The sequence below is a fragment of the Diceros bicornis genome, chromosome 2 (assembly GCF_020826845.1).
Source record: "Diceros bicornis minor isolate mBicDic1 chromosome 2, mDicBic1.mat.cur, whole genome shotgun sequence".
NCBI classification, from domain to species: Eukaryota; Metazoa; Chordata; class Mammalia; order Perissodactyla; family Rhinocerotidae; genus Diceros; species Diceros bicornis.
Window position 1 is genome coordinate 32,002,711 of NC_080741.1, and position 19,776 is coordinate 32,022,486.

The window sequence follows — 19,776 nt, forward strand, 5'->3', positions numbered from 1 at the left end:
TTTTCATTAACTGGTCAGGGAACGAACGTATATACATTCTAAAACTGATTTTTCTACTATAAAAGCTAATCAGAAATGGAATAAATGCACAGAAATAGGAATCAGATGTGTGCATAAGATTTTAATCTTTCAAAACTACAAAAAAGTTTACATTTCCCAACCTCTATCTTTAGTTCATAAATTTAAAAAATAATCACCAAAATCATACACTATAAACTATATGAAACAATAATTTTCCCATAAGATAAGCCCTCACTGCCAATGGTCAAATCACACCTCTAGAAACTGAGAGAGTTCTCGGGCCTCTAACCATAGTTAGATATTAGAAGGTCATCAAAATATGGATTACAAATGTTTATTTTCCAGCACACTCTGACCCCAGCACTAATGAAGGGCAGAAAGGAAAAACCTGCACTCTTGAGAGAATGAGAATATTATAAGACTTGTGTACTGATTTTAAACTTCACTAAAACAGATGGAGTGATAAAAGACAATTAAATTTTGTCTGCTTCGCATGGAAGTTAGTTAAGGCCATGGTCCAAGTCCAGCTTTTTCTTCACTCCTGCCTATAACCTGGGTGGGGAAGGAGCAAGGGACTTCCTTTTCAAACTACATGAAGCCCTCCCTTAGTTGATAGGCCAGATGCAGGTTTTGTCATCTTTTTAAAAACAGATGTAATATTACATGGCTTATTCAAGCACTTGACATATACATAAAAATACATTTTACAAAATAAAATTTTATCTCACCTATATTTTAGGGCCTTAACTGGAATTTGCAAGAGACTACCCCCTTCAAATGGAAGGTGCACAGTATCGTCATCAGCTTGTAGCATTCGTTCAGCTTCCTATAGAGCACACACGTGAAGAGATTACTTTTCCCAGAGAATTTCCAGGAGGACCAATTAATATATAATATCTTAAAGAATTAGAAACCCAAACTGACAATATTATTTAAATATAACGTATCTGCCATGACTGAAGAATTCATTTTACTATTATGAACACACACTTGTAGTATAAAATGAAAACAACCAGGCCGGCCCCCTGGCTTAGCAGTTAAGTGCGCGTGCTCTGCTACTGGCGGCCCGGGTTCGGATCCCGGGCGCGCACCAACGCACCGCTTGCCAGGCCATGCTGAGGCCGCGTCCCACGTACAGCAACTGGAAGGATGTGCAACTGTGACATACAACTATCTACTGGGGCTTTGGGGGAAAAAAAAGGAGGAGGATTGGCAATAGATGTTAGCTCAGAGCCGGTCTTCCTCAGCAAAAAGAGGAGGATTAGCATAGATGTTAGCTCAGGGCTGATCTTCCTCACAAAAAAAAAAAAAAAATGAAAACAACCATTTGTAAAGATTAATTTTAAATGGTTATAACTTTCATTTCTGTAAGTTAATCATTAATACTATTTTAAAATCAATTTAGCTACATAAATTCTATTATAAATTATTATGTAGGTATATAATGAGAAATAAAACTTAGTCAAATCTCATGGCTCTCATTACAATACAATATAAGCGAAACCTCAATCTCAGCAATACTGACATTTAGGGCCAAACAATTCTTTGTTGTAGGGGACAATCCCGTGTATGGAGGATGTTTAGCAGCATCCTAGGCCTCTACCCATTAGATGCCAGCAGCAGCCCCTCCAGTTTTGATAATCAAAAAGGTCTCAGACATTGAAACATGTCCCCTGAGGAGAAAAGTCACCCCAGGTTAAGAACAACTTAGATAGGAGACAGGAACCAAAATCATGATATTTTAATAACTGGAAGGAGGGTAGGGAGGAGACACAGGGCAGTATAGGAGAGACTGAGAGCATCCTACTCCTCTTTTTTACTAATAGAAGTCCCACTATTTGGAAGTGGCAATGTGCCCAGCTTTAAAATAAATAAATAAAATCTACATTTCCCAGCGTTCCTTGCAACTCAGTGTGGCCATGTGGTGCAAGTGGAACTTACTGGATGACAATTCTGGAAAGATTCCTTAAAACAAGACAATAGGGTGAAGCCCATTTTGCTTTCTCTCTCCCACCCCCATCCTCCTTCCTGCTGTCTCTAACGCGAACCCCACAACTCAAGATCAGCAGCCATTCTGACCCCTGAGGTGATTCTGAGGATGGAAACTATCAGCTGGGGATGGCAGAAAAACAGCGCAGGAGTCCCTGATAACTCTGTGGAGCCATCACACTAGATCACTTACTTGCAAGACATGTACATGAGAGAACAAACTTTTGTGTTTAAGTCACTTTTACTTTTGTTTTCTGTTATGTACAACTGAACCTTATTCTAACTGATACAGGAAGTAATAAACAGGCAATTTCACCTAAGTGTCTTATAAATAAATGACATCCTATTTGAAAAATCATCAAAAGCTCATAAACATTTACATACATAATATAGCTTTGGAGAAAACAAAAATCTTTTAAAAATTTGAGGCCCCATTCAAATTAGTATTCCAATTAGTATCCTAATTAAAGAGTCATAATTTTTGTTGAAGTAGACATAAAACCAGCAATTTTGTCATAAATCAGCACTGAATAATCAATCTAAACCATGAAAAAATGCCAGCAAGCCCTAAACACACTTGTCTGCAAAGCTTTAACAAATGCATTTTCATAAATACTATGCAATATAAGGTATAAATTATGCTGCTTTCTCTCAAAAATTAGGAAAAAAGACCCAGTAATTTTCAGATCTCTATTTCAACAGAACCATAACATTTAAAAATGTATATCTTTCTTCCTATCTTTGATTTTCACACAGTGTTCTGAATGGGAAAATTGAATGAGGTACTAAAATCAACAAAATCATCTACCCTACATAATCAATGTCTACTTTTCCTTCTTACTAAGTAATAGCATCGGGCTGGGTATTAAAAAAACAAAAAAAAAGAATCAAATTCAGCATAAAGTACTGCTGTAAATCTCAGTATACATATCAACTAATGGTATGTAATATCGCATATAAAGACTACAGCTTTATTATACTTTTAGTAAAAAGATACTTAAAGTCTTTTTTGTCATTATGTATGCCAGATTATTAATACAGTTAAAAATTAAAATGTACTTTTATATTTAAGGTTAAATTAGATGGTAGACTATGATGTAGAATTACCTTGTATTACCTATGTTTTAATACCGCTAAATTCTTCTAACTGTTGACTAAGCACACACATGACATGTAATTTTTAAAAAGTGTTTTTGTATCAGGGCTATTGGTGAAATGGGTAAGAGCCTATGTTTGGGACAAGTTACCTACTAACCTCTCTGCCTCAGTTTCCTTATTTGTAAGTTGGGGATAATTAAAGTACTTACACTTTATAACAAACAATAAGGCTCTTAGAAGAATTAAAGGTGTTGATACCTGTAAAGTGACTGTAATAGTGCCTGCCACTTGGTACAAAATATTAAAACAAGTGAATGGTGTAAATTTAAAAGCCTTGTCTTTTTACCTCTTTCTCTTTTTTCTTTTTGTCATCTTCTTTCTTTTTCTTACTCTCTGGCATGAGATCATCAAGCCAACTAAGTTCTCTCTTTGTGAAACACAGGTCCATGAGTTTGCGTACAAAGACCAATGCAAGAACCTTAAGAAAGTGGGGGAGAGAATATTAAATATTAAGTAACATCTAAAAATATACAAATTATATCACTTGAAGAGAGAAAGACTACTTATTAAAGCATAAATGACAAAAAAGTGCTTCATATATTTTATTTTAACATGATTTCACCACCATCTTATTTCAAAGGAACTCAGACACCTATTTATCTTTTTGAACTTTCCACCCAAAGAAAAGATATAAAGAAAATGGCATTTTCAATCTTTTCCCATATAAATCCCTTCCACTCTGCATAAAATTATCAAGCAGATTAAGCATAGTGAGTAAAATGAGATTATTAATTTTTATGATGATTTTGCACTACACACATTACATAAATAGATATAATTTTAAAAATCTCTTAAGTAATGCATTAGAAAACCTATTTTCCAACATTAGGTTTTAACTTTCCAACCATATTTGTGAAAAAGACATACTATTACTTTAATTTGCTTTTCTTTAACTGCATCAAGGCTGAAGATGTTTTCAAATGTTCATTAGCCATTTGGATTTCCTCTTCTGTTACTTATTTCCCATCCTTTGCCTGTTTTTCAACTGGTTTTTATGATTTTCGTTCATAAATTCATATGAGTTCTGTGTAGTCTGGATAGAAACACTTTATCTGCCTTGTATGTTACAAATATTTTCTCCAAGTTCACAATCTGATTTTACCGTCTAAGGACATATAAAATTTTCAATTATCATGTGGTCAAATATATCCTTCTTTTACAGTTGGGTTTTTCCCATCTTCTTTGAAAAGTTACCCGCAATCACTAGATTATACAAATATTTCTCTAATTTTTCTATTAAAATTTATTTTAACATTTAAATCCTAAATTTGTTTATGATTTCTTTCTGAATATGGTATCAGGTAGGGAGAGCAACCTTATTTAGCTCCCAGTATATAGTCAAATCTTCTAACACTATATACTAATAATTTTCCCACTTAAATGAATTACATCTTTAATGAAATAATCTGCTTATGGTATTCAAGGGGTAAATTCTCATATATTCTAATAATTCTCTGCACTCAATCTATTTTTCTGATCTATTTGTCTATTCCTATCCCAATTCCAGATTGTATTAGCTACACTGACTTGACAGCAATTCTTAAATATTTAGTTATTAAAACAGTATACTATCAGCACAGGAACAGTCAAGTCCCTCATCCCTGGACCCAGCCAGAAATTCTTAATTATAATTATCTTTGTTTTGTTATTCTCTGGTATTTATTATATCTTTATTCTTTCATTAACATACAATTTATATATTGTAAAATAGAAAAATAGCAGGTGTACAGATCGATGCTTTTGACAAATGTAAATACTCATCCAACCCACACTCAAAAAAGATATAGAACATTTCTACCACCCATGTTGTTGGGACTCTGGCATTTATGTTTCTCCACAAGCTTTAAAATTATGTAGTTCACACTGACACCAACTCCCTCCCTCAAATACATACACAAATAAAACTCTAGTAAAGTTCATTCTTGGAAGTGACATTTTTATAATACTAAGTCTGCAAAACAAAGAACATGGTATATCTTTCTATTTGTTCAGGTCTTAATTTTACGTCCTTCAATATTGTTATGGGTTGAATTGTGTCCCCCCAGGAAAGATATATTGAAGTCCTAACTCCCAGTACCTCAGAATAAGACCTTATTTGGAAATAGGGTTGTTGCAGATTTAATTAACTAAGATAAGGTCCTCCTGGAGTAGGGTGACCTCCTAATACAACATGTCTGGTGTCTTCATAAAATGGTCATGTGAAGACACACTGACACACAGGGAGAACACCATGTGACGAGGAAGGCAGATTGGAGTTACGCAGTTGCAAGCCAAGGAATGCCAAAGATTGTCAGCAAACTACCAGAAGCTAGGAAGAGACAAGGAAGGATTCCCAACAGGCTTCAGAGGGTACATGCCCCTGTCCACACCTTGATTTCTGACTTGCAGCCTCCAGAATTGTGAGATAATAAATTTCTGCTACTTTAAGCCAATGAGTTGGTGGTACTTGGTTATAGCAGCTCTAATAAGTAATAAAATGTTATTATAAAGGTTTTTCTTTATATACGTCTTTCCTTTTAAATTTGTTTTTAAATTTGTTCTTAAGTATTTTATAGTTTTTGGTCACTATTGTGAATACGATTTTTTTCCATCTCCATTTTTAGCATTACTACTAAGATAGAGCCTATATATTAATTCTCATGTTTTCTTGTATCCAGCCACTCTAACAAAATTCTTATTAATTTTATTAGGGCTTTTAGTCTTTTCTGTTTGAGTCATTTGGGTTAATACGTATATAATACAATCACATTATCAACAAATGTTACCTCCTCTTTATACCAATTATTATATTATTCTTACTTTATATCACAGAACCTTCGATTCAATATAAAATAACAACAGTAACAGTGGGCTTCCCTATATGAAAACTCATTTACAAATTTTTATTCACAATGACTGAATTTTATAAAAAGTCTTTTTATCTTTATGTTCATAATTCTTAACGCTGAAGTATTTAATAATGATATATTACTTATAGAAACACTATAAATTTATATATTTGTTAATATCTTAACATTTTTGCATTTATATTAGTAAGTAAGAGGGCACTACAGTTCTTTGCTACAACTTTATTGGGGTTTGGTATTAAGATCTTGTTAGCATTTCTTGAGGAAAAAATGCAGACGTTTTCATCTTTTCCTTTGGTCTAGAATAATTCAAGAAGTATTGAAATTAATTGTTCTTTAAAATTCAGTTGTTAACCCATCTGGGCCTGGTACTCCAGGAGCAGATCTCTAAACATTTTTTTAGGTCTCTTCTATGCAACGGAGTTACACATATCCATAGATTTTATACTTCTCTTTGGGTCAATTTTGGAAATGTATGTATAGTATGGAAATAACCCATTTCCTCTAGATCAGGGGTAGGCAAATCACAGCCTTTGGGTTAAATCTGACCCACCACCTGTTCTGTGTGGCCTGTGAATCAAGAATAGTTTTTACAGATGAACATTTGGAACTGATCTGATGATAGGGAACAATAACTTTGAAGCCCAAGAAAGTGAAATATTATCCCAAATGAAAAACAATTCCAGTCTTCTCGTTAGTAGTCTTTCATTTTAAAATACTATACAATTACTTTTGAATTTCATCAATAAGAAATTGTGGAAATTTCTCTCTTGTTATATAAGTGCCTATATAATATTCTCATGGCCTACAAAGCCTAAAATATTTAATAACTGACTCTCAGGAAAAAAGTTGTTGATCTCTGCTATAGATGTTCAAATTTATTGCTATAGATTCATGTAATATTTTCTTAACACCCATTGAATCTCGTCCAGAGCTGTGGTTGTGTCTCTTTTCTCTTTCTTAATCTTGTGTATTTCATTCTCTCATTTTCTTCTTTACTCAGGCTTGGGAAGAGTTTATCCATTATTGATCTTTACAAATAAAAAATTTGGTTGCTTTTAAAGTCTTCTTGAATAATAAAGGCAATGAAGGGTACACATTTTTCTATGATTATAATTTTAGCTGTATCCCACAGACTTTGTTAAAAAGTCCTCCATTTCAGTACCTCCACAATGGTTTTTTAACTCAACTTTCCACCCAGGGATTATTTCAGCATTTAATTTCTAAATAGTTAAGATTATTTTAGTGACTTTTAATTATTTATTTGTAATTTAATTTATTTGTGATCAGGGAATATTACCTGTATAATTTTTATAGCTTTTGAATTTTTTAAGATTTTCTTTGTGCCCATGTACATAATCAATTTTTACATGGTATTTACAAAAGGATGCTATTTGCAAGAATATTCTGTGATAATTTAATGAATTATATTGTCTTATTAATATCATCTATAACCTTCATTATTTTTTAACTTCTAGATTTGTTAATTTCTGAAAATGTATTGAACTATCCTGTTAAAGAAGCACGTTGTTCTAAGTTGCTTTGCTTTTTACATTTGGCTATCTTACTTATTCTATAAACGTCCTAAATTCTTAAGTTGTTTAAAAATACAAAACAGTGTTCTATATAGCTCAATGACTAAAAACACAAAACAAACAAAAATTTACAAAATGACAAGCAAACTCAGTTTCGAAAACAATTGGTTTAATTGCTAGAAAGGGCTAGTTCACACTTCCCAATACCTAAGATGCTTAAAATGGGCTATTCCTTTTCTCAAAATCAATTATAAATATTAATAAAATAATTATTATGAAAACACACAAAAATGTTATTAATTAGGGACAAAGTCTGGAGAAAACCCTTACCATCATGGGAAAAACTACTGCAGCAGCTGAAGCTTTTATCACCCACAGAAGAACCAGACAAGTGAGCTGAATGACTGTGAAGATATGCACCTTCCAGAGAGGTACATAACGGAGGTATATCAGGTCGGGCTGATGCTTAGCAGGCATTCCAAACAACTTTATACGGTCAAAAAACTATGTATCAAATGGAAAACAAAATAAAACAAAGTTTTCAACAAAAATATCATTTCTGCTACTGAGGAAAAGAAACCATATTCAACTTTAAGAAATTATAATTCAACTTTAAGAAATTATAATCAACTCTGTGATTTAAACTATAACTTCTTGATATATTCTGATTGTATAGGAGAATGTTTCAATATAGAAGATCTAGATCCAAGGAGAAAAAAAAAAATCAAGGCAATCGTTTGAACTAATGCAATTAATTTAATCAAAAAACTCAAACCAAAATGTTTTAATTGGGGGGATTAAAATATTTAGATAAATTTATCTGCTATAATCAAATGTAGAAGTCATTTAATCTCTTTAAACTTGTTTTCTAATATGTACAATAAAAAGTTCTTTAAGGTTCTTTCCAAGTCTAACATTACCAATTCTATGAAAATAACCTGAGGTAAAAATTACCAATTTTTCACCCAATGAAAACGAAACTACGAGCAAATTCTTTTATCTTTTTGAGCTTTAATTTCGTCATGTATAAATTGGTAATAAGATACCTCACAAAACTGTTGTAAAAAAATCAAGTGAGTTAATGAGATCATTTCTTGACCAGTAAGGAGTAGATCCCAGACTGTGTTGAGAAAATAAAGATGCTGCCTCTGAGCAGTCCTGCCAGTCACTTTGCTGGCAACTTTAGACAACATGCTTTTCATGATAGGAGGTGATCGTGTGGTGCTAACTGTGCTTTATGAGCTAAATGCTTTACACTAAGATTGGATTCACATAAATCTTAATAAACGTTATCAGGTCATTTTCCAGGAAGTATTATAAATAAGACAAAATGGAGCAGTGATATCACTGGGTTCTAGCCTTGGCTCCACTGCTTACTTAGTTCAGAACCTTCCGTAAGTCCCTCTATTTCTGTTTCCTGACTTACAAAAATAGTACGGTTTATCTAAATAGTATTTAGATCCTCGAAACAATCTTTCCTGCTTCCCAATATTGTTTTGAGGATCACAGAAAATAACTTACGTACTAGGATTTATAAACTGTATTGCACCATACAAATGACAAGTGTTACCATTTTTATAGAAAACTATTATCTATTTTCTATTTTTAAGCACTGCAATTGCTATTCTACACGTCAGAAATAGCACTTTTTCCCCATTCCAATCCTTTTGATCCTCCCTCTTACTATACTAGTCTTTATTGATAGTTACAGGGCCTTTTATTGGCTCCAATTAAAAATAGGTAAGGACCGTATCATTTCATGATCTCATTCTCAGGGGGAAAAAATGTGCAATAAGCAATCATCTCTCAGGAGATATGGATTTGAAGTCACCACAGGTAGTTAACCTGCCCCCAAAATGTCAGAGTTGAGAATAAATCACTACCATCACAAAAACAATCTTTGCAATATTCAAACAAGTTTGAAATATTTTTAAGTTTTTCTATGACATCATTAAATACTTAAGACTTGCCTGGATTCCTTTTAATGAGGAAACTCCCATGTAAAGGAAAACACCATACAGAACAGGCATTGGAATAAACTGCAGGTAAAATGACCACAGTTAGAACCCATGCTACTAAAACAATTTCACAGTAATAACTACACAAAAACAGTCAGTGAGTACCCATGAAGATAGAATTAAAAGCTCTTTCAATGATGAGACCTAACTTTTCTACAAATCAGAAAAATGCTAGTAAATAATAACCTCCTTGAAAAAGTGCTTTTCTTTTACATGTTCCGTCCTCAAAAACCACCGTACATCCAGTGGTTAAGAGCATAGGCACTACAATCAGACTACTTGGTTTAAGAACCCAGTTAACTTCTTACTGAGCCTTAACCTCTCTGTGTTTTGGTTTTCATATCAGATTGCCAAGAAGATTAAAGGATTCTGAATACATAAAACACTCAGAAAAGGATGTGGAACATATCAATCACTCAAAAAGCATTAGCCATTATTATTACTATCACTACCCCTACAACGACTATTATACAGTACCATCTACTGAGTATAATAATTGAACTCTACCCTCAAAAGAAAGCCCTTATTACCTTGGCAGTTAGGGGCATCTGAAACCACCTACCTAGCTCATGCCTAGGCATCCTACAGGAAAGTTATTAACAGGCCCCATTCATTTACTCAAAACCATAATCAGCACTCAGACCCAAGGGAGAGACCCATAAGGCAAAAAGATCTAACAGCCACAGAGGAAAACCACATCTACTCTCTACTAAACAACTTAATACATCCTTCCTAAGGACCTCGGGAGAAAAAAATAGGGAGAGAAAAAAACATGTTAAAAATCTAATGGAGGGGCTGGCCCGGTGGCGTAGCAGGTAAGTGTGCGCACACTGCTTCAGTGGTCCAGGGTCTGTGGGTTCGGATCCTGGGCGCGCACTGACGCACCGCTTGTCAAGCTGTGCTGTGGCGGTGTCCCATATAAAGTACAGGAAGTTGGGCACGGATGTTAGCCCAGGGCCAATCTTCCTCAGCAAAGAGAAGAGGATTGCAACAGATGTTGGCTCAGGGCTAATCTTCCTCACAAAAAAAAAAAAAATCTGATCCACATCCTGAGGGAATTTCAAGAAAATATTTTATCCATAAAGCAACTTCACAATGCTAGGAAAAATGTATAATCAGAATGAAAAAAGCTCCTGGAAATTAAAAATATCATTATTTAAATGACTAAAAAGAATTTTATAATAATGATTTTGATTAAGACTAAAGAGATCAATATAATAATAAGAAAAATTGTAATTACAGCACAGAATGTAAATGTTGGTAACCTTTACAATAACAATAAAACTAAAAATACAGCAAAGGCAGGTGATGGAAGGGAGAGTGGGGATGGTGGGCACTTAAGTGTGCTAAATCCTCATGAAAGACATAATCTCAGGTCACACGCTCTCAAACTTTTTGGTCTCAGGACCCCTTTATACTCTTAAAAAGTACTAAGGACCCTCCCTCCAAATACTTTTGCTTAAGTTGATTCTATATATATATATCGATATGTATTGATATTGATATAGAAAGATAGATATGTGGGATATAAATAGACAGATATTCACCATATTAGAAATTAAAAGAAAATTTTTAAATTATTTTTTAATTCATTTAAAAATAATAAACCCATTACAAGTTAATATAAAGAACGTATTTTTTATGAAAAACTATAATTTCCAAAAGAAAAGTAAAGTGAGAAGAGTAGCATTGTTTTGTATTTCTGTAAATTTCTTTAGTGGGTGGCTTAACAGGAGACAACTGAATTCTCACAGCTGGGTCTGCACTTCAATCTGCTGCAACATTGTTTTGGCTGACATACATGGAGAAAATCCAGCCTCACAGTTACATAACTGGAAAGGGAAGGATCTGGCAGATCCCTGACAAGAGTGTCAGGGACTCCCAGAGGTCCTTGCACTAGACTTTGAGAATCACTCTTAGGCAAAGAGATTCAGTTTAAAGATAATATAGTGAACAAATTATAAAAGTATTTAAAAGTATAACGGTGATAACCACCAAAATAACTTAAAAAACAAAAGAGTAAAGAGTTTAACTCTCGAGAGTTGCTTTTGTAAACTGAGGGAAAATATGGAGACTTTTCACATTTTAGAGCTTTCTTGATACTCTACTTCAATTTTTCTGCCTATATGCAGTTAATACTTAAAAAATTTTAAAACAACTTACAAAATTTAAAGGGCAACCTTCTTCATCAGTAGGGGACAGCATCCCCATAAGACTGCACTAAATATTCCTCCCCTTGTCCTGAGCACTTCTTACTATACACTCATAATTACACTACGCGGTAATTGTCCACTTACCTGTTGCTCCAACCAGATTGCCAAGTTCTTAAAAGTAAACAATAACGTATCCTACTTATTATTGTTTCCCCAGTGCTTAATAGCACAATAAGTACTCAAAAGATATTTGGTGAATTAATGGCTGCTAGAAAGCCCACAAAGAGTAGCCAAAGAATTCTAGTACTTAACTATAATTTTCTTACTTAATGTATAACATACATATGCACACATACACACCCGAAGTTTTCTTACTTAAGTTTGTACCAAAATTATAAATGGTATACAACTCTTTACTTAATAATCTTCTTTACAACAAAAATAACTAACACACCAAGGGAAAAAAAAATAGAGTTAGCTCTTCCACGATGAACAGAAAACTTCTGATTAGATATTTAACTATGTCTGCTATGGTTATTGTGACTTTTTTTTAAATCACTAGATTCAGTAGGACATGTATAGTAAAAATCAGACGTAACTAAAAGATGTTTAACATAAAGTATAATTTCTTACGTGCTTCATTTATAATATTAGCTGTATTTGTTTTTGTAATGAGTGCTACTACTTTTTGTTTCATTTAGTTTATCAGGAAGAATGCACTAATTCAATTAATGGTGATATTACTTTTACATTTTAGTCAAATAACTTTCATCCATCTTTCAATATTACTTCCTCTAATATGCCTATAAAACCCTCTGGGTATATTCTTCTTTTAGATCATAACTAAGCCATGGATTAAGTCCTTCCAAAACTCTATGGTCTTTAATACTGTTCTTTTACATTACTTTTAAAATGGATACATCTAACACTAAAATGGCTATTATACTGAAAACCATACCAAAATATTATTTTCCAAGCAAATTCTAGGAAATGAAACTCATTTTAGAAATTTTAATGTTTTGTTTTCATACAAGCAAGTATAAATTTTAAAATAAAGATTTTAAAACATTGCAATAAACAGATTTTACCTTAAGTATTGAAGTCATGAACACAGAGAGGCCCATTAGAATAAAAATCATTAGCCCTGTAACCCGCTGTTCACGAATTCCCAAAAACTTAGGTTGTTCCCCTGGAGCAGAACATTCAGATTCAACTTTTAAGCTGTTGACATGACTTATTGACAACACTGTTGCAGCCACAAACCATGGAAGTCCCATGACAGAGCAAACTCCCAACATAACACCAACCATGAGCAAATCAAGGTGATAGCCAGCTCCTTTCTGAAAAGTGAAATGAACATGAATATTTATAAGTCTAAATTGTTCTTTTAGGTTAAAATTCTATACTACTTATAGAGAGAGAAGAAATTAATTTTCATCTTATGTCTTTTAATGTTCTAGTCATTATGAAAACACCTCAAACTCTTGAAGAAATTACACTACTTGAGACAAAATTTAAAAATCACCTTCAATTTGTGCTCCTTTCTGTTTATGATTACAGCTGTAATTTGTTGATCCATAAAGATGAGAATGGTACAAAGCAGAGCTGGAATAGCAGCTATTAATAAGGTCCACCAAGGATTTTCTCCCAATGGGCTTATGATCCAGCCCCTATTTGGATCAGTAGGCTGTTAAAAAATTAAAGATAAAAAGAAAGAAAAAAAGTTTCCTTCTCCTACTGCACAAAATTTCCACGGCATAGACTGCATCTATTCCAAGAAATGCCAAGGGATCAATCAGAAAGAACTGGAATAAATCTTAGGATGTATGGTGAATTATTTGCAAAGACAGCCACAGGAATTCTTCCCAGCTTTAGACGGAGGTCCTTCGTCCATGTGACATAGCCACTCTTCCCATCTAGAGGTGGAGTCTCTTTCCTCTCCTAGAACCTGGGATGACCTATGGTTTACTTTAACCAACAGCCAAAGTGACATTGTGTGATTTCTGAGTCTTGACCTCAAGAGCCCCTGCAGTTTCTTCTCTAACCCTCTCAGAATCCTAAGTTTAAGCTGTTGAGTAAGCCTGGATAAGCTTTCTTGAGGATGAAACACAAGTTGGTGAGAGACAGACGCAAGGCAACTACCCCAGCTGTTTCAGCCATCTGAACTCACGTCCCAGACATGTGCACGAGGCCATATTGCCCCCGTTGCGGCAACATATGACTGCAGCCACATAAAAGATCCCAAACCAAGGGACTAGACCACTACCCAGCTAAGCATAGTCCCAAATGCCACAGATTTATGAACAAATAAAGGGTTGCTGTATAAAGGCATTATGTTTGGGGAGGTTTGTTATGCAGGAATAGATAAGGGAAGCAGAGTGTCATTTCAACACGTTCCTATCTTCCCCATATAAAGTGAAATCAATCTACTTACTAGATTAACTCCTAAACTAAACTGCTTTAGAGACTCTGCAAGACTAGAGACCTTGGCTGGGTCAGTACTAAATCAGAATTGGGCCTCAGGACAAATCATCTACTGACGTAAGTCTGGCATTTTATCAGATACTAATACATTTCAATACTGTAACATAAAATTTGTTTTACAGACAAAAATCTTAAAAGATCATAAGAGAGTTTAGTACTCTTGGAGGATATTGGATATATGGAAATCTAAACATGTTTTCATTACCTAGACTTCAGTTAAGCCTGTTTTTTCTTCATGAAAACATTTGTCAATACAAAAGGAAAATTTAATATTTTCAAATTCAGGTATTCCAATTTCCCCACACTGATATACATTAAACTGCTTCACACTGCATAGGGATAAACAACATTTTATCTATACAATGCACATAGCAAGTGTTCCCTATTTGTTTCCCTAAGTATATTTTATGGCCCATGAAATCAGTTTGCTTCTTGAAAGCTAAATCAATAAATGAGTAGGAAGAATGTATTTAAGAACCAGAATAAGGAACTGGGGCGAGGATTATAGGAAATACTTTGAACCAATATTAGTTTACAGTTTCATTTATTTGTAAGTCTTAGTAAAAATAGAATGACTTTCATATAGTCATCTCTAAATGTGCCTCAATATCTATGCTTTTAAATAAAAGTCTCCAAACTTTTAAAAATTATATACTCTTAGCAGCAAAAAAACTAAAAAACTGTAAAAATAAAATTGAGTATATATACCCAATGGCTCTATACTAATTGGTGTGTTATGTTACTAATGGTTCTCCACATAGTAAAATTCATATAGTTAATATTATAAAGCTAAATTTTTCTTAATTTTAGGTAAAAATATAAATAGACTGTCTAAATAATTTTGGTGGTCATTTTCCACCCATGCACTCTACTTTGGAGACCACTGGTTTTAAAAACAATATTATTTTTTTTATCCTAGTGAAAGATAAAACAGACTAAAATTATCTTCATTATATGCCTTATTTCTAATTCCCTTTAAAACTTCTGCTTCTAAAAGAAGTCACATAATTTGCTAAATGCAAATATAAGCAAGTGACACAAATACTTAACTATAAGAAAATTCCAGAAACCATTCAAAAGCTACCACCTCCAACTTACAAGAGAAAATAATTAATGGATGCTATATTATGCATATGATATACTGCATACAAAAGAACTATAGTTTGCCAATAAAAGCAAAGGATTCATGGATGCTCAGATTAAGTATCATTTTTCTTGTGTAAGAACACATTTGATTCTCTCCTGATTCTGGTATAAAATATTACATGGAGCTTTCTAATTACTGTCAGATACACTATCCTTCTAAAAATTTAACTAAGATCTCCTTGCTACTCTTATAAATTCAAGTTTGAGTTACTTCTTTATAAAAGAATAAAAATGTTTCTTTTGCCTGGAAAGTACATCATGAACTTACCATGAGAGCAGGTCAAATTTTTTAAATGACTCCCAACTCCTCACCATGGATATTTTTACTCTCCCTGATGGACTAGCTTTAATACCTTCTTGCTTATTTCCTAAAAAGGTTCTCTTGTCTCTTTTCATCCTGTTATTTTTATATATGTGAGAAATTCATATATTATTTTTTCCTTTCAAAGCATCAGCTCTTCATACAGACTATGCATATTTTTTAAAAAACTATTTAGGAGGCAGTTTCTCACTTTAAAATAAGTTTGGTGTACCCAAGTAACAAACAGCCAAGTGTTTTCACCCTTACCTCAAATTTTTCAGGAACATGAAGTTTAGGAGATGGAACTCCTACAAGGTAGTCAACTGCAACCATTATTACTATTGTGAGAAATACAGCAAAGTCACTGATTGTCGATCGCACCTATGTTAAAGGGACTATATTAATATAAATGTAGAAATACTATGTGTCCTTTTTTAAATAATTCATATCTTTCACAGATTAAAATATGCCATTAGAAAGTGTGAATGAGGTTTTTAATTAGTGACAATGTGTCAGTGAAATACATTTATATCTAATATTTTTTCCAAAAGATAAGAAACACATTTCACAACTAACCTACCATCTCTTATGGTATTGTTATCTTCCTGCTGTTAGCTCAGACATGTAATATACACTCTTCACTATGAATAATTTCTTTATAACTATTTGACATTAAGTATTAACCTTAAACAATATATTACTGTTTTAAAATAAACCAAGGAAATGAAAACTAAAAACATGAATATTACCAGAACTCCAAATTTATACCCCAATTACCTTGGTAGGAAAATAGCGCTTGGTCTTAAATTGCTTGAGGAATGAAGACAGAAAAAATGTTGTGAAAAATAAGATGACACACCAAAAGAGCACATCTGGAATATAAGGTCCATGAAGACTACAAGCTGATCCTACAAATACACCATGAAAGGTTTTACATTCCTGGAAAAAAATAGAAAGAGGAGGGGATGAAGGGGATTCTCAGATATCCAATAAAGTACTAATAAACTTCATTGACTCTAAGATGCTATTACAAGATACTATTATAAAACACATTATTTTAAGATTCACTTAGAAAGAAAAAACACCGCCAAGTCAACTATAACATGCCATCAATTATAAGATACATCTTAAGTTCACAGACGTTATGATTTGAAAAATATGGGCATCTTAAATCACTGAACTGAAATACAGTATTTTGCAAAGTTACGCCACACATTCCTTTCAACTCCATATTCCCTTTAATGAAAGGCTTACAGTGAGCACTAATTCCAAAAGGTTTCATCTGCATTCTTGCTGGTCCACAATTTTACTATCCTTCCTTTGCTTCCAAACAAGTCACTTAAAACAAAAGCAGCAGACAGAAAATTACTACTATGTCTTTTTACGATGCTAAGTAGAGATGGCTGTAGTACTAAATTCAAATCAGTAATAAAAACTGTAGTTGGCTTTTCTGACTTGACCCAAGACCATGAGATTAAAGCATGGGACTATGAGCAGTAATGTGACCATTAAAATAATATTTCCATTAATATAATCAATAACATAGCATAATATAATGCAACTATAGCAATCTATTGCCTTAGATTTTCCTTTCAGGGGAAAAAAATAACAAAAAGGCAACCAGAGATTAACAAGGCATATGCCACTGAAGTCCTTTTTTTCTTCCTTATATTCTAATGAGACTCATTTTAACAACACAACAACTCAGGTTTACAAAGAAAAACAGTCAGTTTCCATTATTCTCAATTTCTATATGCTAAGATTAGTAAACCTACAAATTTACAACATGGATCATGGAAATAAAAGCTACAACTACAAAAAACACCTAAAACACTGGCCCTTTTGGATACCAAGAAAACAAACTGAAAAGACCTATGTCTATAATGTTAAGACATCCTACTCATCATGAAATGAATTTTTTTTTAACAAGTCACTTTCACTTGAGCACTTCTATTAACCCTACCTCTTTCATAACAAAAATGACTCTTTTTTTTTGGTGAGGAAGCTTGGCCCTGAGCTAACATCCATTGCCAATCTTCCTCTTTTTTGCTGAGGAAGCCACAGCATGGCTTGATGAGTGGTGTGTAGGTCGGTGCCTGGGATCTGAACCTGCAAACCCCAGGCCAACAAAGCGGAGCATGCGAACTTAACCACTACGCCACCGGGCCGGCCCCCAAAAATGACTTTTTAAATGTAAAATAATAAAGCATTACTCTAAATTGATTACTGATATTTAATGTTTTAAATCACCACTGTCTAACAGAATTTTCTGGGATTAGGGAAAAGTTATGTATCTGCACTAATACAGCAGCCAGTAGTCACATGATGTGACTGAACACCTGGAATGTGACTACTGCAACTGAGAAACCAAACTTTTAATTACTTTTATTTAAATTTAAATAGACACGTGGCCAATGGTTACCGTATTGGACAGCACAGACTCATGTTATCAATGGGATAAAATTTCAGATGATACCCTTGAAATTACACAGTTAGGAGCTAACTGTCACCGTTAGTGAGAAAAGAATGACTTACAATTGCTGACACGATATAAAAAGTACCAGAGAAGCTCAGGGGATCTTGGTTTTAATTCTGATACTGCTACCATCACTTTACATCTTTATTCCTACATCCCAACCTCGGTGTACAAAACAGGTATTCTAGGGCTAGGATAACATTTCCCAATAAAATACAAGAATCTGTAATAGTGTTCAGCTCGTGACATGTTTTTGTCCTTTTTCCATTCTCTTCCCTTGGAGCTTAAGTCAGACTACTCTCTACAAGTTAAACAAGGTTCAGTTCGACATTCAGGATGTTAGCAGAGTATTCATGATCTTGTAAATGAGCTGTTTGGAACTGATACACAGAAGGCAGGACAAGTGGATACAGGCTGTTTAACTGACAATTCCAGTACATGCAACCACAGTTCTAGTAAACATTTTCTTTGAATTTATAAATCACGGTGGAATTAGAAACCAAAAGTATATTCACATCTTTTTAATAATTATATCTTGGAAGTCAAATATAGTCCATCTTTATCTCCCTTACCAGCTTAATTCTTTTCAGCCTATACTTTTTAGTGCATGATACATAAAAATGTGGTAACTCTTATTTGGTCAAAACAACACTATATCCTGAAAACATACTATATCCATCGATCAAGAAGAAAACAAAGGTCTACTAAGAAAAAGCTAAAGAACTAAGTTAATATTTGCAAAATCCTTTATTTCATAATATACTCACAGAAACAGTGAGATTCCCCCAGGAAATCTCATGTGCTGTTACATTCTTTTCTTTCCACACCTTTAGAGTTTCATTGCTAGGGTTAGGAGGTTCATCACATACACATCTGAGAAATTAGAATAGGATAAAATTTTAAGGATCTTGCATTTCATGTTTATATTTTATTAAATCAATCACACAATGTGGTAGTTTTTAATTTAGCTTTTTTTCCATGTTACAAAGCATGAAGACTAGAAAGTGAAAACACATCAGAAACAACAGATTGGAATGAAGTTTCGCTTATAGAAATAAAACATTAACTAATACAAACATCGATAAAATGTTTACTCAATGAAATTGGTTATATATATTCCATAGGGGGGTACTATTTTGTCTAAAACTCTGAGATACCACCATATTTAGCAAGGTCACCCTCCACTAAATTACTACTTAAACTCCTGAGTAGCTGCTGCTGCCTCCCCACCCACACAAACAACATGCCCAGAGTCCCAATAAAAGTTATACTCTTATTAATTCTTTGTACTCTGACAAGCCCTACCAACTCATGCTCACCCTGTATTGATCTTAAGATTCATTCTTTTTTTTTTTTTAATTTAACATTTTCTTTTTTTTTTTTTATAATTTTATTTATTTATTTTTTCCCCCAAAGCCCCAGTAGATAGTTGTATGTTATAGCTGCACATCCTTCTAGTTGCTGTACGTGGAACCCGGCCTCAGCATGGCCACAGAAGCGGTGCATCGGTGCGTACCCGGGATCCGAACCCGGGCCGCCAGCAGCGGAGCGCGCGCACTTAACCGCTAAGCCACGGGGCCGGCCCTTAAGATTCATTCTTAAAGAAATAAATACAACATAGTTTTTCATCAGGACTGGACTAGGAAAGT

At 33.7% G+C, this 19,776-nt stretch overlaps 1 protein-coding gene across 8 annotated transcripts in view; it reads right to left on the bottom strand.

Annotated features, from left to right (window-relative positions):
- The window catches only part of SLC4A7 (solute carrier family 4 member 7), a 119,101-nt gene that overhangs the window by 8,340 nt on the left and 90,985 nt on the right, over window positions 1-19,776 (bottom strand). For 7 of the 8 annotated variants that reach the window (XM_058554088.1, XM_058554080.1, XM_058554043.1 and 4 more), the window contains 9 exons: window positions 18,895-19,000; window positions 16,429-16,590; window positions 15,919-16,032; window positions 13,246-13,407; window positions 12,809-13,060; window positions 9,520-9,588; window positions 7,880-8,053; window positions 3,455-3,586; window positions 750-847 (listed from right to left, as the gene is read on the bottom strand). In XM_058554088.1, coding sequence (XP_058410071.1) covers window positions 750-847; window positions 3,455-3,586; window positions 7,880-8,053; window positions 9,520-9,588; window positions 12,809-13,060; window positions 13,246-13,407; window positions 15,919-16,032; window positions 16,429-16,590; window positions 18,895-19,000 — 1,269 coding nt within the window. The remainder of the gene's footprint in view (window positions 1-749; window positions 848-3,454; window positions 3,587-7,879; window positions 8,054-9,519; window positions 9,589-12,808; window positions 13,061-13,245; window positions 13,408-15,918; window positions 16,033-16,428; window positions 16,591-18,894; window positions 19,001-19,776) is intronic. The other variant, XM_058554067.1, reaches the window with a different exon arrangement.